Genomic DNA, 27,821 nt, shown 5'->3' with positions numbered 1-27,821 from the left:
TGGATAAGAGAGTGTTGAATAAGTGAGACTCTTCTGTATTAGGATTAGTATTAGGAACTGGGAGAAAATAATGTGTCATAATGATATACAGTAGAGTCTCACTTATTCAACATAAACAGGCCGGCAGAACGTTGGCTAAGCGAATATGTTGGATAATAAGGAGAGATTAAGGAAAAGCCTATTAAACATCAAATTAGGTTATGATTTTACAAATGAAACACCAAAACATCATGTTAGACAACAAATTTGGCAGAAAAAGTAGTTCAATACGCAGTAATGCTATGTAATAATTACTGTATTTACGAATTTAGCACCAAAATATCACGATGTATTGAAAACATTGACTGCAAAACTACAAAAATGCGTTGGATAATCCAGAACGTTGGATAAGTGAATGTTGGATAAGTGAGACTCTACTGTATAATGTATGTATATGATATCCGCCCGAGTCCCTGTGGGGAGATGGAGGCGGGATAGAAAAATAATAATAATTATTATTACCGGTATTATTACTACATACATGCCGACTTACAAAGGACTCCTAGTTAACGGGGCTGAGACAACAAATGTTCCCAAATGGTCTCTGGAATAAATAATAATAATAATAATAATAATAATAATAATAATAATATTAATAATAAACATGGATAAAATTACGATCTGTCAACTGCAGAAGGCCACCCAACTGGGATCTGCGCGCATCATCTGAAAATACATCACAGAGTCCTAGACACTTGGGAAGTGTTCGAGTTGTGATTTTTTGATACGAAATCCAGCATATGCATCTCGATTGCTGTGTCATACTATGTCTTTGTGTCAATAATAATAATCACAAGTCAAACACTTCCCAAGTATCTAGGATGCTGTGATTATTATTATTATTATTATTATTATTATTATTATTAATAAATCACAGAATCCTAGATACTTGGGAAGTGTTTGACTTGTGATTTTGTGACACGAAATCCAGCATATAGATCTCGTTTGCTGTGTCATACTACGTCTTTGTGTCAATAATAATAATAATAATAATAATAATAATACATCACACGGTCCTAAATGCTTGGGAAGTGTTCAACTTGTGATTTTGACACGAAATCTAGCAAATATATCTCGTTTGCGGTGTATGTGTACTGTGATCTGCCCGGAGTCTGCTTGGGGAGATAGGGCAGAATATAATAATAATAATAATAATTAGTTCCATCCCAGATGGAAAAATCCATCCTTTCTCTTTCTTCCTTTCCAGGCCAGGGCTGGTAACATAGACTATTATTATGCGGCATCTGGCGCACCCACGGACCCCTGAAACGCGCATGCAAAGCCATTGACCACACCTCCGCTCTGCGAAATGGGTATTTTATTTTTTTTCCAAAATGTTTACACATCTTTGTTGTTGTTTTCCCTATCGAGAAGCAACAACCCCAAGGGTCAAACATGGGCTGCAAGGAGCAAGAACGAGGGGGGAGGAAGGGTCCCGGACGGGTCCGAGCCGAGAAGGGCGTCATCGAAGCAAAACGACGGGGAGATTCCTGAGAGGCTGTGACTCCCTTCAATGATTACGATTCGGGGAAGAAAGGAAGGGCGGGAGGGAGGTTGAGCTCTGTTCCGAGGGAAAGGCTTTGCGAAACAACGAACCCGAGATCCTCGCCCGTCGCTTGAAACCCAAGCCAAGTCTTTCGGCGTCGGATCGCGGTCCTTCGACCGCGATCCGACGCCGAAAGACTTGGCTTGGGTTTCAAACGACGGGCGAGGATCTCGGGTTCGTTGTTTCGCAAAGCCTTTCCCTCTGAGCAGAGCCGGCCACAGAGCTGGAGGAACTTAACGGGATCCCGGAATGACCTCTGAGGAACCCGACCGGGTTCGTACAGGGTTTGCGTCCCTGCGTCAACTCTGCGCGTCTCCGGGAAATCCGCTTCGCAGCCGAGTCGGTCGTCGGGTCAGGATGAGGCCAAGAGGCCGCCGGAGGGTCGAGGCAGAGGCTCGGGCTGACGAGTCGGCTTTCGCCTGTTTGAGAGCCTCGCGGAACAAGTCATGCCAGAAGAGTCAGTGGGAGATCTTCAGCACCACCGGCCCCGAGACAAAGCGACATTCCCAGGATATTCCAAACATTTGCAGGAAAGGAAAGGCTCCCAAAATGGGGTGATTTCAAGATCCGTCCAAGACCAGGCTGTGAGTTGTGCAGTTTGACAGTCGGCTCTAAACGCAGAAACGGCGAGAAAGCAGGCGGACCATGCCGTGTTGCGTCGGTTTCCCGACAGAAATTCCCATTTGAGCAGCGATCCTTGTCGAGGCCACAAATTTCCTCGGAGGGACTCCAGAAAACCAGGGTGGTGCTTCTAGACTATTATTACACAGCAAATCCCGGGTTATTGCTTCCTTCCTAGAACGATAGAACTCTGCTTCCTCGACTTATTTGCTGCGATCTGCTGTGCGTCATCTCCCCGACAAGAGAGAGCTTGCTTTTTCCATTCCCCGCCTCACATTCCGTGCTAAAAGCCAAGTATTTTAAATAAAAAAACTCTCTATTCCTCGCCATAATCATAATAATTGTTAATAATTAAAAAGCGACGGAGTTGATACAATACCGGCGATTTTTCTTCCAAAGGGAAATCAGGCGGGTGGAAAAATGAACGACCCGTTTCCGGCGAATGGCTCGTCCGTCTTAAGCGCGGAGCCTCGATGCACGGAGTTCGGGACAAGACGGGGGACGGGATGGGGCGGAGGCTACGTGGGGACCACAATGTTCTTGGCCAGGAGGAGGAGGAGGGCCAGGTCCGCGTTCCCGTCCGCCTGCGCCAAGGCCTCGCCGGCTTCTTGGGCCGTGAAGCCGGCCCTGACGATCTGGTCAACGCCGGGAACGGGAGGCGACGGGGGAGGCAACGGCGCCGCATCAGGAGAGCTCTGGAAGTTGTCGCCGGAGGGCAAGTGGGGTCCCGTTCCGCCCGGGAAAGAGCCAGGGAGACTTTGAGGTGCCTTCTGAGCCTCCGGAGCTTCAGGAGCTAAAAGACGGGGTGGCGATGCACACCTTTCAGCCCCGCAAAGCTGCTCCAAAGTTGTTGACGATTCTCGGGCAATGAGAGCTTCCTTCTCAGCCGACCTGTGCGCCTCTTCCACCTCAACGCTCTCCATTTCGTACGCCAAGGATTCGAGTGGAGCTTCTTTCTCACGGCCCTCGTCCAACGGCTGCACTTTCCTCACCTCAACGCTCTCCATTTCGTATGCAAAGGACTCGACTACAACTTCCTTCTCATGGCTCTCGTCCAATTGCTGCACCTCTTCCACCTCAACGCTCTCCATTTCATACGCCAAGGATTCGAGTGGAGCTTCCTTCTCATGGCCCTCGTCCAACTGCTGCACTTTCCTCATCTCAACACTTTCTATTTCGTATACAAAGGATTCGACTGCAGTTTCCTTCTCACGGCTCTCGTCCATCCGCTGCACTTCCCTCGCCCCAAGGCTCTCCACGGCGCCCGCAAAAGACTCGAGTAAAGCTTCCGTTTCACTGTTCTCACCCAACCGCTGCACCTCTTTCACCTCAACGCTCTCTATTTTGTATGCAAAGGACTCAGCTACAGGTTCCTTCTCATGGCCCTCATCCAACTGCTGTACTTTCGTCACTTCCACGCTCTCTATTTCATATTCAAAGGACTCAGCTACAGCTTCCTTCTCACGGCTCTCGCCCATCCACTGCGCCTCTCTTGCCTCATCCACAAAGGACTTAACGTGTCCAGGAAAAGAGATGCTTCGATGTTCCTCCGCAACGGCTTCATGCTTGGAGCTGACCACCAAGAGCTGGTGGAGCTCCTTTAAGGCGTGGGAAAGAGACACGCACGGATCCTCGGGCGCAGGGTCGTTCTGAGGAGGAGGAGGAGGAGAGCCTGGCTTGGGCAGCTCCACCTCCATTGGGAGGTTCGCATCGCCCGACGAGGCGGCTTTGGGGTGGTCGACCTCCATGGAGTCGTCGCCTGCCCGGTTCCGTCCCTCCGGAAAGGAAATTCCCGCCTCTCCTTCCGTGTCCCCCCTTCCCGCAGAAAGAAGGATCTTTTGTGACTCTTCCTTAAAAAGCAGTGGGGCGGCATCTGGAAACACTTCGGTGCATGAGTGAAGCTCGTGCACCGGATCCATGTCTTTCGCTCGTGGGTTGGACAAGCTCCTTCCTCCTCCTTTGACGGGAGGACGAAGAGTGTCCTCTTGCTGACCGGAGGAAGGAGCCGGCGGTCCGGACGTGGTTTGGGAAGGAATAGGCTCGGGTTCTGCTCCGTCTTTCCCATCCAGAGCAGCATCGGCAGAAGCAACGGCGTCAGGAAACAACAGCGGCGGCGGAGGCGGAAAGAGCTCCTCGCTTGCGAGAGTTTCTGGACATTCGGGAAGGGAATCCTCAGGAGCCCGGCCGCTCCCGCGAGAGAAAACGGAGGCCGGAGCAGAGGCGGAACGGTCAAGTATTCGGCTTCGAGGGCTGTTGGCTTTTGGACCAAGCTCTGGACGTTTGAATCCGTCGGACGTCGGTGGCATTTCTAGTGAGGTAGTTCCTTGGTCACTATTCTCTGTGCACAGAAAAGGGAGAAAAAGAGAGAAAGGCGTGAGGCTGGGATTGCACTGGAGAAATATTTCACTTCTGCCCAACGTGCTTCAAGGACAGACTCTAAATATACTGATTTCCCAGTTTCCCAGAGCAAGAGATACAAGGGTCCATTTAAACCAGTCTGGACATAACACTCAGGTCCCTTCCACACAATGAACTGGACGTTAGCACAGCTGGCTCATCACCCGGAGCAATAGATCTCTACCGTCCGAAAGGTTGGCCGTTCGAAGCCTGGGTCGGGGTGAGCACCTGACCTTCAGCCCAGCTCACTGTCTGCCTAAGCCGTTTGAAAAGAGCTGCGAGTAGAGAAGTTAGGCACCGCTTAAGCAGGGAGGTTTTTCAAGGCAAAGGTAAAGTTTTCCCTCTGATATTAAGTCCAGAGGGTTGGTGCTCATCTCCATTTCTTAGCCGAAGAGCCGGCGTTGCCCACAGATACCTCCAAGGTCATGTGGCCATAGCCACCAGAGCGGTACCTATTGATCTACTCACGTTTGCATGTTTTTGAACTGCTAGCTTGGCAGAAGCTGGGGCTAACAGCGGGAGCTCCCCCTGCTCCCCCTTTGGGGTGAGAAGGGTTGAATATCAACACTGTAAATAAACAAATAAATAAATATGGCAGTGTGGACTCAGATATTTATTCACCCCGAAGGGGACTCAGGGCGGATCCCAATGCACACATACATGGCAAACATTCAATGCCATTGTTAGACATACGACATATAGGCAGACACAGAGGCATTTAACATTTTCCAGCTTCTGGCTTCATGAGGGTATGCTCGATTTGCAGCCGTTTCACCAACCACTTGTGACTCCGCGTCCTTGATCGAGTACTTCCTTATTTTTTTTATGGTTACGTAAATTAGTTAAATTAGCCTCCCCACATAAAGCGGTACCTATATTTCCTACTTGACAGATGCAACTGTCTTTCATCATCATCATCATCATCATCATCATCATTTAATTACTTATTAATCGCCCTCCATCCACAATGCTCTAGGCAATTTACAAGATAAAATTGTAAAGGATAAAAATACATACATACAAATATTGATAAAATTAAAATAGATTAAAAGCTCTAGTAAAGAGCCAGGTCTTGAGTGCGAGGGTAAAAGGCCCCAACTCACGCATGGCTCTCATATGGGGCGGCAAGGCATTCCATAAGGCAGGGGCAGAAATAGAAAAAGCTCTGCATAGGTCAACAGCGAGCTAGACTATTAAATGGTCGGGAGCTCACTCCGACGCGGGCTGGGTTCGAACTCATGACCTCTTGGTCAGTAATGATTTCTTGCAGCTGGCTACAACCTGGTCCCATAATCCAGTTCAAAGCAGACATTGTGGATTATTTGCCTTATATAGCTGTGTGGAAGGGCTTTGAGAGACCTTTCCATCAAGGCTAACACTGCCTTTCAAGGCCTCTATAGAAATAGATTTCTGCTGAGCATCTGGCCAGACTGTTAGCTCAAACCAAACCTGCAAAGCATGCTAGCGGCATTATCGCACGCCGCTTGTCTTGGCTTTATAGGACTCATCCAGGCGGCTGTTCTTGGCTTCGGATTCCTGCCTTGAGAAAAGCCAGGAAGACGCAACGCGGTGACAGTTCAGAGTCAAAGATCCCAGAAAGAGGCAAAATTAGCCGGTAAAATGCATTGTGTGTCTCAACAAAGTCCCTGCCATACCTGGTCGGTGGCCCACTCCGGCGGCAGCACGCCCCATTGACATGCATCAAGGCTTCTGGCGCTCTGTTCGGATTAGGAGACAAACACACCAAACGGGGTTAGCGCACACAGCACACGCATGCAGATCCGGGTTCGCCGTCGCCCACCTGCCCGCCACACCGTCCTTCCTGCGCTTTCTGCACTTCACGTGGTCTCGTCCCGCTCTCGGGTTCTAGCATTCCTTGCTTGCAAAGTATCTGTCGCTATCCTGGTCATCCTGGAAGGCTATGGGATGGTGGACTCACAAAGCGGCTGCTCTCTGAGTTTCGATCTGGATGGACAGGATTCCTTGCTTTCTGCGGTTCTCAACTATTGCTGGCTTTCTCTGCCGCTCTCTGACTTCTGTCTAGGGCTCCTCTAAATATTCTCGCCCCGCTTTCTACGTGTCTTATTGAGATTTTCTCTGCCGCTCTCTGCCTACGGCTCCTCGAAATATTCTCTCCGCTGTTCTCGGCCTGCTTTCTACGTCTCTTCTTAATATTTTCTCTGCCTTCTTTCTACAGCACTTCTTAAGTTTTGAACACGGAAGGAGACTGAATGGGTGGGCCAAGAACCTTCAGGCTATTGGCTCGTTCACTCGCTAAATACGAACTGTTCTGGATATGTTAATGTGGGATTTGTGTATAGGTAGTGCTTAAATGAAATTTGTGTCTTGCCTGTATTGCATACTGATTGCATCATCCAGAGTGTAACATAGTCTGGAAAGAGTTAAATTACTCGGAAGCTGTGATGACCTTGATGTCTGGCTGGAACTGGGGAGTATCCAGACACAAGTGTGTATGCTTTACTGATTGCATCAGTTCTGTTCTGTTCTGTTCTGAGTTGCGTTCTGTCTGCCTAGAGTGAAAGTCAAGTCCTGTGTTCGTCTGCAAGTCTGTTTGTCTTGATTATTACTGCTTACAGTAAAACTTGTATATAGTTTTACCAAAGTCTCTGGATGTCTCTTCGTTCTGTGTTCCACTGATTCCATCCAACTACTGCTGCGCTGCAATTACTCTGACAACATAGGCATGGCCTCTCTGTCTCCTCTCTGTCCTGCCTTTGTGTTGCTCAAGCTCTCCTCTGCGCCTCCCTCATGACTTTGCGGCAGTCTGTCTGTCTGTCTGTCTGTCTCTCTTGAAGCCTCTCTCCTTGCTCTGTGCTCTTTCTGACTTGAACAGGCCCAAACATGCAGGCAGCTCCATGTTTTTCGCTGCATTTCCATAACCTGCTACAAAAAACAAAACCCAGGGCGTAGGAGGCTAGTCGTGGGAATTGGGAAGCCAGTTCAGCAGCGGTTCTCTTGCTCTCTTTTCCGTAGGCAGTCTGGGCACCCCAAAGGCATGCACATGCTACGGATCTCCTCGGCCTTAGAAGGGCACAGTCCAAGGCTAAGCCTTACATCAGAAATACTGAAAATTCACTAGGTATTTTTATTACAGGAGTGTAATCAAAAAAGGGTTGAATGGGTGCAGTGACTCAGCAAAAGCTGCAGTTCAATGTAGGCAGGTGTGCCTGTAGCTTAGAAAGCCTCAGTGTGAGAGAAGCCTCAGTGTGAGAAAAGCCTCAGTGTGAGAGAAGCATCAGTTTGAGAGAAGCTTCAGTGTGAGAGAAGCCTCAGTGTGAGAAGGTCTCACTGTGATAGAAGCCTCAGTGTGAGAAGCCTCAGTGTGAGAGAAGCCTCAGTGTGTGAGAAGCCTCACTGTGAGAAGGTCTCCCTGTGAGAGAAGCCTCAGTATGAGAAAGCCTCAGTGTGAGAAGCCTTAGTGTGGGAGAAGCTTCTGTGTATGAGAAGCCTCTGTGTGGGAGAAGCCTCAGTGTGAGAAGGTCTCACTGTGAGAGAAGCCTCAGTGTGAGAAGGCCTCAGTGTGAGAGAAGCCTCAGTATGAGAAAGCCTCAGTGTGAGAAAAGCCTCAGTGTGAGAGAAGCCTCCATGTGAGAAGGCATCAGTGTGAGAGAAGCCTCAGTGTGAGAAGGCCTCAGTGTGAGAGAAGCCTCAGTGTGAGAAGGCCTCAGTGTGAGAAAGCCTCAGTGTGAGAGAAGCCTCAGTGTGAGAAGGCCTCAGTGTGAGAGAAGCCTCAGTGTGAGAAAGCCTCAGTGTGAGAGAAGCCTCAGTGTGAGAGAAGCCTCCATGTGAGAAGGCATCAGTGTGAGAGAAGTCTCAGTGTGAGAAGGCCTCAGTGTGAGAGAAGCCTCAGTGTGAGAAGGCCTCAGTGTGAGAAAGCCTCAGTGTGAGAGAAGCCTCAGTGTGAGAAGGCCTCAGTTTGAGAGAAGCCTCAGTATGAGAAGGCCTCAGTGAGAGAAGCCTCATGTGAGAAGCTTCGGTGAGAGAAGCCCCAAGTTGAAGGCCTTGTGTGAGAAGCTCCAGTATATCAAGGCTGCTGTGTGTAAAGCTACTGTTTGAAGCTCCTGTGTAAGTTCGGTCTGAGAGGAGGCTCTGAGAGCGAAGCTGTTTATCTGCATGAGAAAGAAGCTCAGCGTGGAAGCAAAGAAGGAAGCATAAAGAACTTTACTTGTGTTATGGAAACCTTTTTTTTGTAAACAGTGCAACCATATTATTTTGCTACCAAGAAAAGCCTCCAAAGGAAGAGAGAACATTGGTCTGCGATTTTCTGTTCTTTTTATGAGTTTTGGCTACTGGTGCTGGTCATGCTGCTGCTAATAAGTTACTCTGTGGAGGATCTTTTGTTAATAAGCCCACTCGCCCAACATTACGTGCCGAGGGCAGGGAGAGGGGTCTGAACAAAACTCACACCTGAGCTCTATCTGTTCAAATGCTTTAATGTCAGAAGAAGCGTGCAACAGGGTCTCCTTGGCGCTCCACGTGGTTCACAGGCACGTCTACAAGAGGAGGCAGGCGGCCCTGCGAAGGGCGGAGGACACGGCAGACGCACGGCGCTCTCTCGCCCGTGCCCTCTTCTCTTCCTGAGGTCTGGCTCCGGCCGGCGCTAGCGTTTCCAACAGGGAGGAAGTTGGGATAAGGCTCAGCCGTGCTCACGTCGTGTACGGCGAGTGGCCGAGAATGAGCCCTGACTTGCCTTGCCAGGTGTGCATGGTCCTTACCTGCAGCCACAGAGGCAGGTGCCACTTGCAGCACCGGCTCTGGCTGAGGCTGGATCTACACTGCCATTGAAATCCACAAGCATGTGGACAACTTCAACATGAAAATGAACACAATCTGGCCACCAGATTAAAAAACTCAAAAACTGCAGATGGGAAGCAACACTCTGAGGGCAGAGGAGACCCAGGGACGGCTAATGACCCTCCAGGCAAGAGACAAACCTTTCCAATGCTAATTAGGGTGATTAACTGAAACATTAGTGCTGGCTTCCAACTTACAAAGAACTCTTCTCACACCCTGGACTCTCCACGATATATATTTACACAAATGAACACAATCTGGCTACCAGTATTAAAAAACTCAAAAATCAGAACAGTGGATGGGAAGCAACAGTCTGAGGGCAGAGGAGCTCCAGGGACGGCTAATGACTCTGAACAAAGGATGCCCCCCAGGCAAGAGACAAAAACCTTTCCAATGCTAATTAGGGTGATTAACTGAAACATTAGCGCTGGCTTCCAACTGACAAAGGACTCTTGTCACACCCTGGACTCTCCACAGATATATCTTTACACAAATGAACACAATCTGACTACCAGTATTAAAAAACTCTAAAATCAGAACTGCAGATGGGAAGCAACACTTTGAGGGCAGGAGCTCCAGGGACGGCTAATGACTCTGAACAAAGGATGCCCCTCAGAGACAAACCTTTCCAATGCTAATTAGGGTGATTAACTGAAACATTAGCACTGGCTTCCAACTGACAAAGGACTCTTGTCACACCCTGGACTCTCCACAGATATATATTTACCTTCCTTGCCTAGTTTATCCATGTCTCACAACCTCTGAGGATGCCTGCCATAGATGTGGGCGAAACATCAGGAGAGAATACATTAGCGCTGGCTTCCAACTGACAAAGGACTCTTCTCACACCCTGGACTCTCCACAGATATATATTTACCTTCCTGGCCTAGTTTATCCATGCCTCACAACCTCTGAGGATGCCTGCCATAGATGTGGGCGAAACATCAGGAGAGAATACATTAGAATACAGCAGGCCTCTCCAAGTGCCGGGCACCCACCAGGAGGGACGAAACGTGGCCAGATAACCGAGACTCTACTGTATATTCCTTACAAGAGCCAAGCCTCAAAGGTTACAATACAAAACTGTGTGCGGCCAATGGACCGCGGGTTGCCTTCTAAGAAAAAGAGCCCCCTTCTTTCTTTCTGTCTGTCTGAGTTTTGCCAGTTCCTCCTGACCGCCCTCCCCCTTGAAGACAGACACACCAGCATCCCGGGCACCCCCAAAGCGTGGGGGGTTCCTCCCCGAGACCCTGCGAGCGCTGCCTGCCCCCTGCCCTTGGTACCTGCTTCCTCCACGGACTTCTGCAGGGCCTCCGCCAGCTCATGGTCCGCGATCTCCTCCGGCCGCACCTCCTCCCGGCCGGCCCCGTAAGCCAGGCGGGCACACTCCGGGAGCTCCCCCTCCGGGAGGAAGGTGGTCTGCGAGCCCGTGGTGCCGATCACCAGGACGTTTTTCTTCAGGTCTATGGAGCACTGAAGAGAAAGGAGGGAAGACGTTCAGGAAATATATTTATTTATTTTATTTATTATATTTATACCCTGCTCTTGGATGGGGTTACCCCAGGTTTCGGCAGTGGCCAGGGAGAGCTTTTTCACAATTCTTCTCTCCCCCACCCTGGACATTATTTCACAGATACATAAACCATACTTGCATGGTTCCTTCCTACCTACGGGGATCCTCCGTTGCCCACCTTGAATAGCACTGAACAGCCTTGCAGTTTCAAATACAAGCTGCTACCCATTACATTATTTTCCATAACAACGAACTACGCCACATCGTGTGGCCAAAGTAGACATATTCCAGACAAGAAACAACCAGAGCCAGCTAACACCTCCCAGCAAAAGATTCCCCCTCAGAATCATTATTATTACCATTATTATTATTATTATTATTATTATTATTATTATTATTTTATTATGACACAGCAAACAAGATAGACATGCTGGAGTTCGTATCACAAAATCACAAAATTATTATTATTATTATTATTATTATTATTATTATTATTAGGTTCCTGAGAACCATCAAAATGAATAAAACCTGTCAGCCTGCATTAAAAAAAACTCTACAATCTGGAAAGTAAATAAAGAACAACACTCTGAAAATAAGGGTATTCCAGACAGGAAATAACCAAAGCCAGCTAACACCTCCCAGCAAAGGATTCCCCCTCAGAGTCATCATTATTACCATTATTATTATTATTATTATTATTAGGTTCCTGGGAACCATCAAAATGAATAAAACCTGTCAACCAGCATTAAAAAAACTCTACAATCTGGAGAGTAAATAAGGAACAACACTGAAAATAAGGATATTCTAGACAGGAAATAACCAAAGCCAGCTAACACCTCCCAGCAAAGGATTCCCCCTCAGAGTCATTATTATTACCATTATTATTATTATTATTATTATTATTATTATTATTATTATTATTAGGTTCCTGGGAACCATCAAAATGAATAAAACCTGTCAGCCAGCACTAAAAAACTCTACGATCTGGAAAGTAAATAAAGAACAACACTCTGAAAATAAGGGTATTCCAGACAGGAAATAACCAAAGCCAGCTAACACCTCCCAGCAAAGGATTCCCCCAGGGAGGAAAAAACCACGCTTTGAAGCTGCATGCCCAATCAATGCTAATCAAGATGACTAATTACAACATTTGCACTTTGCATTGTTTTAAACTTTGTATATTTTATGACGATTTTAACTGTTTTAACGTTTTATTTCATTGTATAACGGTGTAACGGCATCAACTGCCACTTGTAAGCCGCCCTGAGTCCCCTCGGGTGAGAAGGGCGGGGTATAAATAATTGAAATAAATAAATAAACATTCATACTTGCCTCCACAAACAAAAACCCACTTAGGATGATGCCACAGCAACACGTGGCCGGGCACAGCTAGTTGTTGTTGTTTTTATTATTATTATTACTAGCTGTGGCAAAGTGGTGGTGGTATTGGTTAAAAATTGTTGTGCAATTTTTATTTGACTTTATTTGCATTTTTTAATTAATTTTATTGTAAGTTATATTTTTATTTATTATATTTTATTATTTTCTTGTATTATTTTTAGTTATTTTCTGTTGTTATAGTATTTTATTGTATTAATTTTTTTTAGTGTTTTTTATTATTTTTTATTGGGTTGCTAGGAGACCAAGTTGGAGGAGCTTAGCTTTCTAACTGGCAGCAATTGGATAAAAGCAATTATTCCTCTCTCTCTAATTAGGACTTTATTTTTCTTTTCTTTTTGTTGTATCAACCTAGAGGCGTGGATGATGGGTTGTGTTGTCAAATTTCGAGGTTGGAGGGCCTGTAGTTTTGTTGTTTTGTGGGTCGCCATGATGCCATCACTCTTTTATATATATAGATAAAACAAAATGGAACAGGAAAATAAAAAATCAAGTAAACTCTTTCCTTGCCTGCTGGATGGTATCAAGTTGGCTTCCTCCTCGATGAGGCTCCCACAGACTCCCAGTGGGCCCAAAGGGAGACCGACCCGAGTCCCGGCTGCCTTTGCAAAGGCAGGGGCTGCAGCCCACCCCCTTCCGCCTGGGCTTTCTTAGTTGAAGCTCAGCTTCTCAGAAACCCGCCTGCCCGACCCACGGCTGCTCTCACCTGGTGCCTCTTGAGCATGTCGAGCCCCAGCAGCATGTCCATGGGCTGCTCCTCCAGGATGGAGAAGGAACAGGGCAGGAAGTCCCCTTCGATCTGCACCTGAGCTGAAGGAGGAGGCGGAAAGGAGAGACAGGAGAGGCGTTAACTGCCGGAAGCCCCTCCCACCTAGAACCATAGATCCTAGAGTTGGAAGAGACCCCGGGGGCCATCTGTCATGATCTCCGGTCGGCTGACAAAGAACAGATGCCAGCCATAAAACGGGCCAGCCATAAAACCTCAATTACCCTCTGGTATGTGAGAGCCCCTATATAAATGGGCCAAAGAGAAGGTTCTGGTATTTGGTACAATAAAACCTGTTGGAATCTATCAGCGTGTGTCTTGGACGGGCCAGCCATAAAACCTCAATTACCCTCTGGTATGTGAGAGCCCCCATATAAATGGGCCAAAGAGAAGGTTCTAGTATTCTGTACAATAAAACCTGTTGGAATCTACCAGCGTGTGTCTTGGATGGGCCAGCCATAAAACCTCAATTACCCTCTGGTATGTGAGAGCCCCTATATAAATGGGCCACAGAGAAGGTTCTGGTATTCTGTACAATAAAACCTGTTGGAATCTACCAGCGTGTGTCTTGGACGGGCCAGCCATAAAACCTCAATTACCCTCTAGTATGTGAGAGCCCCTATATAAATGGGCCAAAGAGAAGGTTCTGGTATTCGGTACAATAAAACCTGTTGGAATCTACCAGCGTGTGCCTTGGTGCTTTTTCTGGTGGAACAGAATGGGGCCCTGCTGATGGCACTCCACTCGTGACTTCTTTCCAGGATGAAGAAGAGGAAGTCTTGGGGAGAAGCACCCTCTGGGTTTGTTCCCTTAACCAGTTCCAGACCCACTTAGCCATATTTTTGCCTAGCCCACTTTGGACCGGTTGCCTTCCTGAAATCCAGGCACACTCCATCCACGGCGTTCCCTGCATCTGCCTACAGGCAAGGACACGCCATGCTTGGCTCCCTTGCAGATGGCCACCCAGGGGGCCACTCACCCAGGTGCACCCGGCCAATGATCTTCTGGGTGCCCACCCCTTTGGCGATGCCGGCCCACCGCCGGTCCACCAGCCGCATGATGTTGCACCGCTCCGCACAGGCTTGGCTCATGATGGTCATCTGCGCCCCTGGAAGAAGAAGCAAAAGAGTTGATGGACAAGAGGAGGAGGAGGAGGAGGAGGAAGAAGGGGTTCCTCTTCCCCATTATAACACCCCCACCTCTTCCACTGAGACCCCTGACACACCCCACCAGGGAGGGCCCACCTGAGTCCACGAAGGCCTTGACGGGGTGGCCGTTGACCTTGCAGTTGATGTACAGCATCACCACTTGGCCAAAGCTCTCCGGGGCCTCCTCCATGGCGATGGTCATGTTCTCCTCGATGTTCTGCTGCCTGCAACCAATAATAATAATAATAATAATAATAATAATAATAATAATAATAATAATAATTTTATTTTTGTACCCCGCCACCATCTCCCCAGAGGGACTCGGGGCGGCTTACAGATATAACCAAGGCCAAAACAATCTAATAAAAAAGCCTGTCCAAAGCGACCGCAGGTTCAGACAAATAACCCTGTTGCGCCCTGCCTTGAGCCGCAAAAAGATGAGGACAAAACATTTACGGGCTGTTAGGAATTGTGGGAGTTGAAGTCCAAAACACCTGGAGGGCTGAAGTTTGCCCACGCCTGCCAGAGAGAGATATGTGTGTACTTATGGTGTTTAAAGTTTTGTCTCAGGCATTTTAATATGTGCACGTTTTAATATACGGTTGCATTTAAACATGTTTTTATATGTGATTTGTACAAATGTATTTAACTATGTTGTGCCTTCCCTTGAGGACAGGCAAGTAATAAATACAAATCTTTATCATCATCATCATATTACTACTAGTAGTAGTAGTCCTGACACCAAAAAACTACTACTACAGTAGAGTCTCGCTTATCCAACGTAAACGTATGGCCATGTGTTCCAGAAGTATTCTCTCCTGATGTTTCACCCACATCTATGGGAGGCATCCTCAGAGGTTGTGAGGTGTATGGAGAAACTAAGCAAGGAAAGTTTATATGTATCTGTGGAAAGTCCAGAGTGAGAGAAGAACTCTTTGTCGGTTGGAGGCCAGTGTGAATATTGTAGTTAATTACCTTAATTAGCATTGAAAAGCTTCATCTCCTGGCTTCTTCCTGCCTGGGGACATCCTTTGTTCAGAGTCATTAGCTGCCCTTGGTTCTTACCATACATCAAGGGAACCAATGACCGCATAGGCAAACCTCTCTCACCTTGGACTTTCCACAGATAGAGTCTCACTTATCCAACGTTCTGGATTATCCAACGCATTTTTGTAGTCAATATTTTCAATATATTGTGATATTTTGGTGCTAAATTCATAAATACAGTAATTACTACATAGCATTACTGTGTCTTGAACTACTTTTTCTGTCAAATTTGTTGTATAACATGATGTTTTGGCGCTTAATTTGTAAAATCATAACCTATTTTGATGTTTAATAGGCTTTTTCTTAATCTCTCATTATTATCCAACATATTCGGTTATTCAACATTCTGCCGGCCCGTTTATGTTGCATAAGTGAGACTCTACTGTATATATGAACCTTCCTTGCTTAGTTTCTCCATGCCTCATAACCTCTGAGGATGCCTGCCATAGATGTGGGCGAAACGTCAGGAGAGAATACTTCTTTTACATGGCCAAACATACAACCACCTAGAGATTATTATTATTATAACAAATATGTTGGAGTATGGATGTATTCTGTATGAAATGTAAATCAAGTGTTTACTGCTGATGAGCAGGAGTGTGTATTTTTTCAGTGATGAAATGGTTAACAGCAGGCTAGTTTTGACTGACAGCCTGTTGTGATTGCTATGACCTATCAGGTATGACTTCCGGCCTTTGGGGGAACTTCCTCTGGACAGAGGAATGTGTTGTTTTATCTTATCTGTTTGTGTTCGGCTTGAGCTCTCGCTGAAGATGGACTATGAGTGCTATGCTCTGAAGCCGAGAAATGCAACTGTAAATAGATTATGTAAATAAAGTTAATCAACAGTTGGACTTGGCCTGCTGGAGTATTTCTTGACCAGTGCTGTTTCTCAGCATGGGAATACAGTCTGGAGAAGGAGGTGAGACCGGGATGATGAATTTTGGAATCCTCTCTGCACCCCATCATCCCCTGACAAAATATGCCACTCTGAGCCCCCGGCCCCGTTACCTGATGTCCTCCTCGATCTTGGCTTGCGCTTCCAGGTCAAAGGGGTCGGCGGAGAAGAGGCGGATCCTCTCCTGCTCCCGCCGCGCCCGGTCCTGCTGCTGCTCGACCAGCACCCGCGTAAATTTCTCTGAAAGAAGGAGGAGACGATGACTGGCGCCGTCGAGGAGGGAGAGCGGCTGGCCGGCCAATCCAGGGCCCTGCGAGGGCGCTCACCCAGGTCTCCGCTGAGCAGGGCCTCGGCCAAGGGCGGGTTGCGCTCCTTCAGCAGGGAGAGCTCGTGGGGGTTGGCCAGCAGCATGTCCCGCAGGAGCGCCGGGTTGTCCAGCCCCTGCGGAGAGGACGGCAGGTCCGGGGGAGGCGGCTGCGAGGCGGAGGCCGGCGGAGGGGCAGGCGGAGGCGCAGGCGGCGGCGCAGAGGAGCTCCCCGGCACGGCGATGCTGCTGAAGTCTATCCTGGGCAGGCCTGGAGGCCAGAGACAACAGGGACCGTGAGGCAGGGAGAAGCCCGGCTCTCCAAGGCAGCAGCAGCAGGGGAAGAACAGGGCAGGATGGGGAAGTCTCACCAGGGAACGGCACCGGCGGGCGCGCCTCCGCATTCTCCACCTGCTGCAGGATCACCACGTCCCCGTCCTTCAAGCCATAGGAGGCCAGCGAACGGTGGTTGTCCGTCAGGGGACGTTCCGCATACACGATCTGCAAGGGAGCCAAGCACTGCATGTTACTGAACAACGTCCCTCCAGACCAGGGGTCCCCAAACTAAGGCCCGGGGGCCGGATGCGGCCCTCCAAGGTCATTTACCTGGCCCCTGCCCTCAGTTTTATAATATAATATTTTTATATCAGTTTTAATAATATAATATATTGTATATACATATAATATTGATAATAATCTTATGTTATACAATATAATACTAATAGTAATACCATATAATAATATTAATTGTATGTTATATATTACATATTATATAATAGTATAGTGGTATAGTTCAATACAGTAATATATAATGCTAATATTGTGTTATGCTAATAATATAATATATTGTATGTACATACAGCTGCTCTGAGTCCCCTTCGGGGTGAGAAGGGTGGGATATAAATGTAGTAAATAAATGCAGTAAATAAATAAATAATTTTAGACTTAGGCTCGGCCAAAGTCTGACATGACTTGAAGGCAAACAACAATAACAACAACAACAATCCTAATTAACCTGACTATTTCATTGGCCAGTAGCCGGCCCACACTTTCCATTGAAATCCTAATAGGTTTATGTTGGTTAAAATTGTTTTCATTTTTAAATATCGTATTGTTCTTTCGTTGTTGTTGTTGTTGTTGCACTACAAATAAGACATGTGCAGTATGCATAGGAATTTGTTTGTATTTTTTTTTTCAAATGATAATTCGGCCCCTCAACAGTCTGAAGGATTGTGGACCGGCCCTCTGCTTAAAAAGTTTGGGGACCCCTGCTCCAGACAATATTGACTCTAAGCTGGAAGGTGTCCAGAGGAAGAGGGCAACTAAAAGGATCAAAAGTCTGGAGACCATAAATAATCCCTATGAGGAGTGTCTTAAAGAACTGGGCATGTTACTGCCCGAAGGAAGAACAACATCCCTCCAGAGCAGGGGTCCCCAAACTTTTTAAACAGGGGGCCAGTTCACAATCCTTCGGACCGTTGGAGGGCCGGACTATAGTTGGCCACCGAGCAATAATAATTAATAACAACAACAACAACAATAAAAAAGAGGGTTGGAAGAGACCCTTTGGGCCGGGATCACAGGATTGTTGTATGTCTTTCGGGCTGTGTGGCCATGTTCCAGAAGTACTCTCTCCTGACATTTCGCCCACAACTATGCCATCTCTGAGGATGCCTGCCATATATGCCAATGCTAAATATCACAATATATTGAAAACATTGACTACTAAAATGTGTTGGATAATCCAGAACGTTGGATAAGTGAGTGTTGGATAGGTGAGACTCTACTGTATATTATTCATTATTCATGACTACACTGAGACTACAATAGAGAGAAATCAGCATGGAAACTGCAAGAGGTACCATAGATTGTTGTACATGGAAATAAGGGTAGTAAATAGTTTTTGATTTATTAAATACAGTTATATACTACAATTATATATTTTTGTTATTTAAACTATATATATTGTGAAAATATGGGTTTTTTTCTCGAAGTGACACACCACCCAAGTCATGCTAGGGTTTTTTTTTTGGTGAATTTTGACACACCAAGCGCAAAAGGTTGCCCATCACTGCTCTAGAGTCTAGAAAGTTAATAGAATAGCACTAGAAATCAGGAAACGTGCTAAGCAGCACCTTGTGGTATGCAAAATATCTAGAACGTAGCTCTGACAGTAAAAATACCCTGTTTCCCCGAAAATAAGACATCCCCAAAAAATTAGACCTAGCAGAGGTTTTGCTGAATTGCTAAATATAAGTCCTCCCCCAAAAGTAAGACCTAGCAAAGTTTTTGTTTGGAAGCATGCCTGGCGCCCGCCAAACAAAACACCAGAACTTGCAGGATCGGTAAATGTACATACCAGTTGTACATGGAAATAATGGTAATAATATATTAAAATGTTATATTATACAGTAGTAACAAGAAATTCTTGACAGGAGTCATAGTTTGTCTGGTTTGGTTATGTTGGTTTTTATGATGACAACTGTACAGTATATAATAAATGTTCATTTTTTTGTTCAACAATAAATGTGAATTCTTCTTCATGGAAAAAAAAGACATCCCCTAAAAATAAGACCTAGCACATCTTTGGGAGCAAAAAATAATATTGGGCCCGAGCTGTGGCGCAGGCGGGAGAGCAAGCCAGCTGCAATTAACTGCAATGAAACACTCTGACCAGGAGGTCATGAGTTTGAGTCCCGCTCGGAGGCTATGTTTGTCTTGTCTTTGTTCTACGTTAAAAGGCATTGAATGTTTGCCTGTATGTGTAATGTGATCTGCACTGAGTCCCCTTCGGGATGAGAAAGAAGGGCGGAATATAAATACTGTAAAATATATATATATATATATATAGAGAGAGAGAGAGAGAGAGAGAGAGAGAGAGAGAGAGAGAGACAGACACTGTCTTATTTTCGGGGAAACACGGTAGAGGCAAAGAATTAAATACAGACACAAGCACAGGTTAACTGTGAGAATCTTGGTTCACACTTATGGAGCTTGTTTCTAAAAGATACGAAATCCATCTGAACTAATTTTACAGGCTTTGGGAAAAAAGTGCTCAGGATATGCATTCTTTTGCTATAAGATGCAATTTTCCAATAGGAGCCTCCGGTGGCGTAGTGGATTAAAGCCTCGTGACTTGAAGGTTGGGTTGCTGACCTGAAGGCTGCCAGGTTCGAATCCCACCCAGGGAGTGTGGATGAGCTCCCTCTGTCAGCTCCAGCTCCATGCGGGGACATGAGAGATGTCAGAGTAATTTACGCAGCGCAGCAGCAGTTGGATGGAGTCAGAGGAACGCAGCACGAAGAGACATCAGAGACGATGGTAAAACTATATACAAGTTTTACTGAAAGCAGTAATAAAGACAAACAGACTTGAAGACAATGGACACAGGACTTGACTTCTCAGCAGACAGCACTCAACTCAACTCAGAACAGAACTGGACTGATGCAATCAGCAATGCACACACACTTGTGTCTGGACACTCCCCAGTTCCAGCCACACAACAAGGTCATCACAGCTTCTTAGTAATTAACTCTTTCTAGACTATGTTACACTCTGGATGATGCAATCAGTATGCAATCCAGGAAAGACACAAATTGCATTTAAACACTACCAATACACAAATTCCACATTAACAAGAGAAGCCTCTCACATCAAAACATCTGGGCAATGTCCCGTGGGCAACGTCCTTGCAGACGGCCAATTCTCTCACTCCAGAAGCAACTCCGGTTGCTCTTGACATGAAAAAAGTAAATAAATTAAGGCTTGACAAGGACACCTCTTGGTCCAGCCTCCCTCGACAGAGAGAGAGACACACACACATGCAAGGGGCGCCTCCTGGCAACATCCTCCCCAAGAGTGGAGCAACCAGGAGGATGGGGCAGAGGATTGCAGGCAAGCCAGTTCTACTGGAAACAGCCTCAGTGCGGAGAAGGAGGGGAAGACAACCCACAGTGCTGTTGCTGGGGTTCCAAATACTGTAGTAGTAGTAGTAGTAATCTATACACATAATAAAAGTGAAAATATCTATGAATGCGTGTGGCTGGGGTATCCACTTACAGTTCCACAAACAACTATCGCTCCCACTACATAGGAGACACCAATGGCCCCCTGTCATGATCTCCAATCTTTGACATCTCCGGTCGCTGACGTTGGCCCATTTATATAGGGGCTCTCACATACCAGAGGGTAATTGAGGTTTTATGGCTGGCCCGTTTTATGGCTGGCATCTGTTCTTTGTCAGCCGACTGGAGATGTCAAAGACTGGAGATCATGACACCCCCCTCCAATAATAATAATAATAATAATAAACTTTATTTTTATATCCCGCCCCATCTCCATCTCGGGGTGGCTCACAACAGGGACAAGCCCAAACAACAACAACATATTTAACATAAACTTAAAACATTCCAACAATACACAAAATAAAATAATGGATAAATACATTAAAAACCAAGCAGATAAAATCAGAGTAATTAAATGACATTGTAGATTATAGAGACTACTGTGAACACGTCCAAGAGCCCTGCCCACGTCCTCCACAAACACCATCCTGCCACCCACCCAAGTGGACAATTTCCTCCCAGATTTCCTGTTTGTCCTCCACCACAGGAATCCCAGTTTTTCTTACTACAGTAGAGTCGCACTTATCCAACACTCGCTTATCCAACGTTCTGGATTATCCAACGCATTTTTGTAGTCAATGATTTCAATACATCATGATATTTGGGTGCTAAATTCGTAAATACAGTAAAAAAAAATTGTGTCAGGAGCAACCTGCTCTCCAATGAAATCATTATTATCATCTTCATCAGCATTATTTCTTGCCTCACAGCTCAAGGCAAGGCCCAACACATCGTCCTACAATATTTGGTTATAATGAAACATCCAGGCAAGGCCCAACAGGGCTAGTTTTAGTAGACTGCAACTCCCATCTCTGGCAGCAAGAGAGTGGCAAATGGGAGATGTGATCCCCGAAACCCAGCTGAGGAAACCACACCGAGCCGGGCAGAGCCACACAACCCCATCAAGTCAACAGCAACAACAACAGCTGTACTTCTTATCCAACATAACACAGGCACAACATAGTATAAACTAAAGGCCCCCCAATTATTATTATTATTGCTATTATATTTCCTTCCCAACACAAGAAAGGCACAAAATAGTTTAAACCAAAGACTTTCTAATTATTATTATTATTATTATTATTATTATTATTATTATTATTATTCTTTCCCAAACACAACAAAGACAAAACATAGTTTAAAACGAAGCCTCTAAAGTCGAAAACGACTTGGAAGAATGGTATAAGGAGATTTGGGATATTGCGATAAATTGACATGTCATATTAAAATTAAAAGAGGGTTATTTCTGAGCCTGAATCTATTGCACAAGATTTCCCTAGCCTAAAATGATACATTTTAATATATTGGGTTTTTGGTTTCCATCCCCTTGATCTGGTCATGTAAGTGTGATATATTGTTATAATTGTATTATTTTATTTTGTTTAATAATGTGTATTATGTTGTTATGTAATGTTTGTGTTGCTTTTATTACTGTAAACCGCCCTGAGTCCCATCCGGGAGATAGGGCGGTATATAAATAAAGTTTTATTATTATTATTATTATTATTATTATTATTATTATTATTAAAAAAGGATGATTTTGGGAAGATATGGGAAAAATTTATAGAGTTTGTATACGTAGAAGGAATAAACGCCTGTAAAAGAAACAATTGAATTTTGGAAATAAATATTGTAATTGGCTGGTCTGGGGTGAAGGGATAGCACTAGGTGAAGGGTAACAAAAGGTAAATAATATGAGTATGTAATATAGTTAGAGAGTGAAATACCATAGGAGCTATGATATACATAACTCTGTATTGCATATTTGTTAAAGAATGTATAAGTTTTAAAAATAAAAAATTATAAAAATTAATTTTAAAAAACAAAGCCTCTATAATAATAATTTTTCCAAACACAACAAAGGCAAAAATAGTTTAAACTAAAAGCTCTCCAATTATTATTATATTTATTACAATATTACTACAGTAGAGTCTCACTTATCCAAGCTAAGCGGGCCGGCAGAAGCTTGGATAAGCGAATATCTTGGATAATAAGGAGGGATTAAGGAAAAGCCTATTAAACATCAAATTAGGTTATGATTTTACAAATTAAGCACCAAAACTTCATGTTATACAACAAATTTGACAGAAAAATTAGTTCAATATGCAGTAATGTTATGTTGTAATTACTGTATTTACAAATTTAGCACCAAAATATCACGATATATTGAAAACATTGACTACAAAAATGGCTTGGATTATCCAGAGGCTTGGATAAGCGAGGCTTGGATTAGTGAGACTCTACTGTATTATTATTTTTTCCAACACAACAAAAGCACAACATAAAGCAAAGATTGTCTGATTATTATTATCATAATATTACTACTGTTACTATTATTTTCCCAGCACAACACAGGCTCAGCATGGTGTAAGGCGAAGCCTCTCTTATTATTTCTTATTATTATTATATTTCTTTCCCAACACAACAAAAGTACAACATAGTTTAAACCGAAGGCTCTCCAATCATCATTATAGTTATTATAATGGGTTGCTGTGAGTTTTCCGGGCTATATGGCCATGTTTCAGAAGCATTCTCTCCTGACGTTTCACCAACATCTCTGGCACCCACATCTGTGGCACCACTTTTCACCCACATCTGTGGCAGCCACATCTGTGAGGTCTGCTGGGTTTGTATATATACCTGTGGAATGATGTCCACGGTGGGAGAAAGAACCCTTGTTTGCTTGATCCTGTCTGATTATATTGGTTTAAGTTATTGATGTTATACTCAATTCACTGATATTAGGTTTAATTTGATGTTAGGTTTTTAACGCTGTATTCCTATGTGGGGTCTTGTTGGGATTTTATGCCAATATTTATCTGGGTTTTTTTAAGGCATTGGATGTATGCCGTTGTTTGTTGGAATCAGCCCTGAGACCCTTCGGGGAGATAAAGAGGGCAGAAAAGAAATAAAGTTCTATTATTATTATTATTACTATTATTCCCCCAGGCAGGAAGCAGCCAGGCTTTGAAGCTGCAAGGCCATTCAATGCTGGTCAAGGTGGCAAACGGCAACATTCACACTTGCCTCAAGCAGGGCATCATCCCAGAGATATATATTCAGTAGAGTCTCGCTTATCCAACCTTCTGCCTTTTAGTAGTCAATGTTTTTGTAGCCAGTTTTCAATACATTGCGATGTTTTGGTGCTAAATTCGTAAATATAGTACAGTAGAGTCTCGCTTATCCAAGCTCCGCTTATCCAATGCAGTTTGCCTTTTAGTAGTCAATGTTTTTGTAGTCAATTTTTCAATAAATTGCAAAATTTTGGTACTAAATTCATAAATACAGTAATTATTACATAACATTATCATGTACTGAACTGATTTTTTATCCATTTGTTGTAAAGCATGACATTTTGGTGCTTAATTTGTAAAATTATAACCTAATATGATGTTTAATAGGCTTTTCCTTAATCTCTCCTTATTATCCAACATTTTCGCTTATCCAATGTTCTGCTGGCCCGTTTATGTTGGATAAGTGAGACTCTACTGTAATTATTACTATTTATTTATTTATTTGCTACATTTATATTCCACCCTTCTTACCCCAAAGGGGACTCAGAGTGGCTTACAAATTAATTTTACATACATTATATTATTAGCATAGTACAATACTGGTAATAAATTACTATATTGTACTGTATCAATATATTGTAATATTATTAGTAATATTACATGTAAAATATAATATATAATTAATATTATTATATTGTATTATTAGTACTATATCGTATTACAATATAATATTATACCACATAACTTTACCATGTATTGAATTGCTTTTTCTGTCGATTTGTTGTAAAGCACGATGTTTTAGTACTTAATTTGTAAAATCATACTGTAATTTGACATTTAATTGGCTTTCCCTTAATCCCTCCTTATAATCCAATGTTTTCGCTTATCCAACATTCTGGATAAGTGAGACTCTATAGTAGTGTCTCGCTTATCCAACGTAAATGGGCCGGTGGAATGTTGGATGGGGAGGGGCTGTGGCGTAGGCTGTTGAGCAGCCAGCTGCAAGAAATCACTCTGACCAAGAAGTCATGAGTTCGAGGCCAGCTCGGAGCCTGTGTTTTTCTTTGTCTTTGTTCTATGTCAAGGCATTGAATGTTTGCCTTATATGTGTAATGTGATCCGCCCTGAGTCCCCTTCGGGGTGAGAAAGACGGGTGGGATATAAATACTGTAAATAAATAAATAAGCAAATATGTTGGATAATAAGGAGAGATTAAGGAAAAGCCTATTAAAAATCAAATTAGTAATTACAGTAGAGTCTCACTTATCCAACACTCGCTTATCCAACATTCTGGATTATCCAACGAATTTTTGTAGTGAGTGTTTTCAATACAGGCTCGGGCTGTGGCGCAGGCTGGAGAGCAGCTGCAATGAATCACTGCAATGAATCACTCTGACCAGGAGGTCATGAGTTCGAGGCCAGCTCGGAGCCTGTGTTTGTCTTTGTCTCTGTTCTATGTTAAGGCATTGAATGTTTGCCTTATATGTGTAATGTGATCCGCCCTAAGTCCCCTTCGGGGTGAGAAAGAAGGGCGGAATAGAAATATTGTAAATAAAAAAATAAATAAATACATCATGATATTTTGGTGCTAAGTTCATAAATACAGTCATTACTACATAGCATTAAATAAATTACACAAAATAATTACAATACAGTATATACACACACACATATATACACTCACACACACAAGACAGATATATTATTATAGACGCCCCAAAGGGTATCAGGTCCAATCCCATCCTGTCATACAGTAAGGCACAATCAAAGCCCTCCCAAAGGATGGCCATCCAACCAGATAGGATACAAAGATATTATGACATGATAGATATATTATTATAGACGCCCCAAAGGGTATCAGGTCCAACCCCATCCTGTCATACAGTAAGGCACAATCAAAGCCCTCCCAAAGGATGGCCATCCAACCAGATAGGATACAAAGATATTATGACATGATAGATATATTATTATAGACGCCCCAAAGGGTATCAGGTCCAACCCCATCCTGTCATACAGTAAGGCACAATCAAAGCCCTCCCAAAGGATGGCCATCCAACCAGATAGGATACAAAGATATTATGACATGATAGATATATTATTATAGACGCCCCAAAGGGTATCAGGTCCAATCCCATCCTGTCATACAGTAAGGCATAATCAAAGCCCTCCCGACAGATGGCCATCCAGATATGATCTTTATCTATCTATATAATATATAGAGTCTCACTTATCCAACGTTCTGGATTATCCAATGCATTTTTGTAGCCAATGTTTTCTATACATCGTGATATTTTGGTGCTAAATTTGTAAATACAGTAATTACTACGTAGCATTACTGCCTATTGAACTACTTTTTCTGTCAGATTTGTTGTATAACATGATGTTTTGGTGCTTAATTTATAAAATCCTAACCTAATTTGATGTTTAATAGGCTTTTCCTTAATGCCTCCTTATTATCCAACATATTCGCTTATCCAACGTTCTGCCGGCCTGTTTATGTTGGATAAGTGAGAGTCTACTGTATATATACATAAACCTCCCTGGCCTAGTTTTCCAACAGCCCTCCCAACCTCTGAGGATGCCTGCCACAGGTGTGGGCGAAACGTCAGGAGAGAATGCTGCTCCTGGAACCTGGAGAACTCCCAGCGGCGTCCCAGGGCGACGGCGCTTTGCCCAGGCCTTCCCTGAGGGGGGCGGGGGGGGGGGGGCGCGGACCTGGCTCTGTGAGGCGGGGATGCCGGACTCGAGCTCGCAGAGGGCGCGGAAGTTCTGCAGCTCGAAGTCGGCGTCCACCTGGAGCGAGAAGGTGAGCTCGGAGCGGTCCCTCCGGAGGCAGAACACCGTCAGCAGCATCGCCGAGGCCTACACACACGCCCGACCGCCCGACCGCCACCAGGCGCGCCTCAGCAATGCCACTGCCGCCGCGGCCGGAAAGCACCAGCCCGCGCCTCTTCCGCTTTGCGACAGGAGGGCGGGACTCGCGCGCGCAGGCGCCGACGCTTCCCCACAAAGAGGCCCGGGAAGGAGGACAACGCGCAGGCACGTCCGGACCCCCCGCGCACTCCTGGGACCCTCACTCCTTCCTGGAGATGGGGAGGCATCACCCCAAGCCCCCCCCCCCCCCCGACAGAGGACAGCCAGAGATAGGACAGACTAGGAATAGCACCCCCATCCAGGATCCTATATATTGCGTTGCTGTGCGTTTTCCAGAAGCAGCATTCTCTCCTGACGTTTCGCCCACCTCTACGGCAGGCATCCTCAGAGGTTGTGAGGTCTGTTGGAAACTGGGCAAGTGGAGTTTATATACAGTAGAGTCCCACTTATCCAACATAAACAGGCCGGCAGGACGTTGGATAAGCAAATACAGTAGATTCTCACTTATCCAACACTCGCTTATCCAACGTTCTGGATTATCCAACACATTTTTGTAGTCAATGTTTTCAATATATCGTGATATTTTGGTGCTAAATTCATAAATAAAGTAATTACTACATAGCATTACTGCGTATTGAACTTCTTTTTCTGTCAAATTTGTTGTATAACATGATGCTTTGGCGCTTAATTTGTAAAATCATAACCTAATTTGATGTTTAACAGGCATTTCCTTAATCTCTTCTTATTATCCAACATATTCGCTTATCCAACATTCTGCTGGCCCGTTTATGTTGGATAAGTGAGACTCTACTGTACTGTATATACTCGAGTATAAGCCTAGTTTTTCAGCCCTTTTTTAAAGACTAAAAAAGCCCCCCTCGGCTTATAGAATTGTAGAATAGTAGAGTTGGAAGAGACCTCATGGGCCATCCAGTCCAACCCCCTGCTAAGAAGCGAGAAATCGCATTCAAAGCACCCCCTTTTGGTAATCCTTTTAATAATAATAGAGTAAAATAATACATGTAATAATAATAAATACAGGAAAATAAGAAATGTAATAATAAATAAAGTAGACTAATAAATGTAATAATAAGATCAGAGTGAAATAATAAATGTATTATTATTAATAATAATAATAATAGAGTAAAATAAATGTAATAATACCAATAAAAATAGAGAAAAATAATAAATGTACCATATATTCTCGGGTATAAGCTGACCCAAATACAGTAGAGTCTCGCTTATCCAATGTAAACGGGCCGGCAGAACGTTGGATAAGCGAATATGTTGGATAATAAGGAGAGATTAAGGAAAAGC

At 44.6% G+C, this 27,821-nt stretch overlaps 1 protein-coding gene across 3 annotated transcripts; it reads right to left on the bottom strand.

The window, feature by feature from the left end:
- Positions 1 to 1,340: 1,340 nt before the first annotated feature.
- ddi2 (DNA damage inducible 1 homolog 2) lies at positions 1,341 to 26,582 on the bottom strand. 3 transcript variants are annotated; one of them, XM_062965763.1, is made up of 10 exons: positions 26,346 to 26,581; positions 16,864 to 16,993; positions 16,515 to 16,763; positions 16,302 to 16,428; positions 14,340 to 14,467; positions 14,075 to 14,203; positions 13,036 to 13,139; positions 10,702 to 10,891; positions 6,259 to 6,321; positions 4,407 to 4,544 (listed from the first exon to the last, which is right to left on the bottom strand). In XM_062965763.1, the coding sequence occupies exons 1-9, from the start codon at positions 26,481 to 26,483 to the stop codon at positions 6,305 to 6,307; spliced, it is 1,212 nt and encodes a 403-aa protein (XP_062821833.1). In that variant the 5' UTR covers positions 26,484 to 26,581; the 3' UTR covers positions 4,407 to 4,544; positions 6,259 to 6,304. The 3 variants fall into 3 exon arrangements, with proteins under 3 accessions (XP_062821831.1, XP_062821833.1, XP_062821832.1); XM_062965761.1 differs by lacking the exon at positions 6,259 to 6,321 and having other exon boundaries at positions 1,341 to 4,544; positions 26,346 to 26,578; XM_062965762.1 differs by lacking the exons at positions 4,407 to 4,544; positions 6,259 to 6,321 and adding an exon at positions 9,042 to 9,224 and having other exon boundaries at positions 26,346 to 26,582.
- Positions 26,583 to 27,821: the final 1,239 nt, after the last annotated feature.

This window comes from Anolis carolinensis, unplaced genomic scaffold (assembly GCF_035594765.1).
Source record: "Anolis carolinensis isolate JA03-04 unplaced genomic scaffold, rAnoCar3.1.pri scaffold_15, whole genome shotgun sequence".
NCBI lineage: Eukaryota > Metazoa > Chordata > Lepidosauria > Squamata > Dactyloidae > Anolis > Anolis carolinensis.
Note: the sequence above shows the minus strand (reverse complement) of the source record. Positions and strands in the feature narration are given on the sequence as shown.

What these genes read in the sequence shown, in the direction of transcription:
- ddi2 (XM_062965761.1), bottom strand. Translation starts at nt 26,483, where the DNA reads ATGCTGCTGACGGTGTTCTGCCTCCGGAGGGACCGCTCCGAGCTCACC. An exon ending in TCCCCGCCTCACAGAGCCAG is followed by an intron (nt 16,994 to 26,345) that starts GTCCGCGCCCCC and finishes GCTCCCTTGCAG; the next exon opens with ATCGTGTATGCGGAACGTCC. An exon ending in CCTGCTCAGCGGAGACCTGG is followed by an intron (nt 16,429 to 16,514) that starts GTGAGCGCCCTC and finishes TCCTTCTTTCAG; the next exon opens with AGAAATTTACGCGGGTGCTG.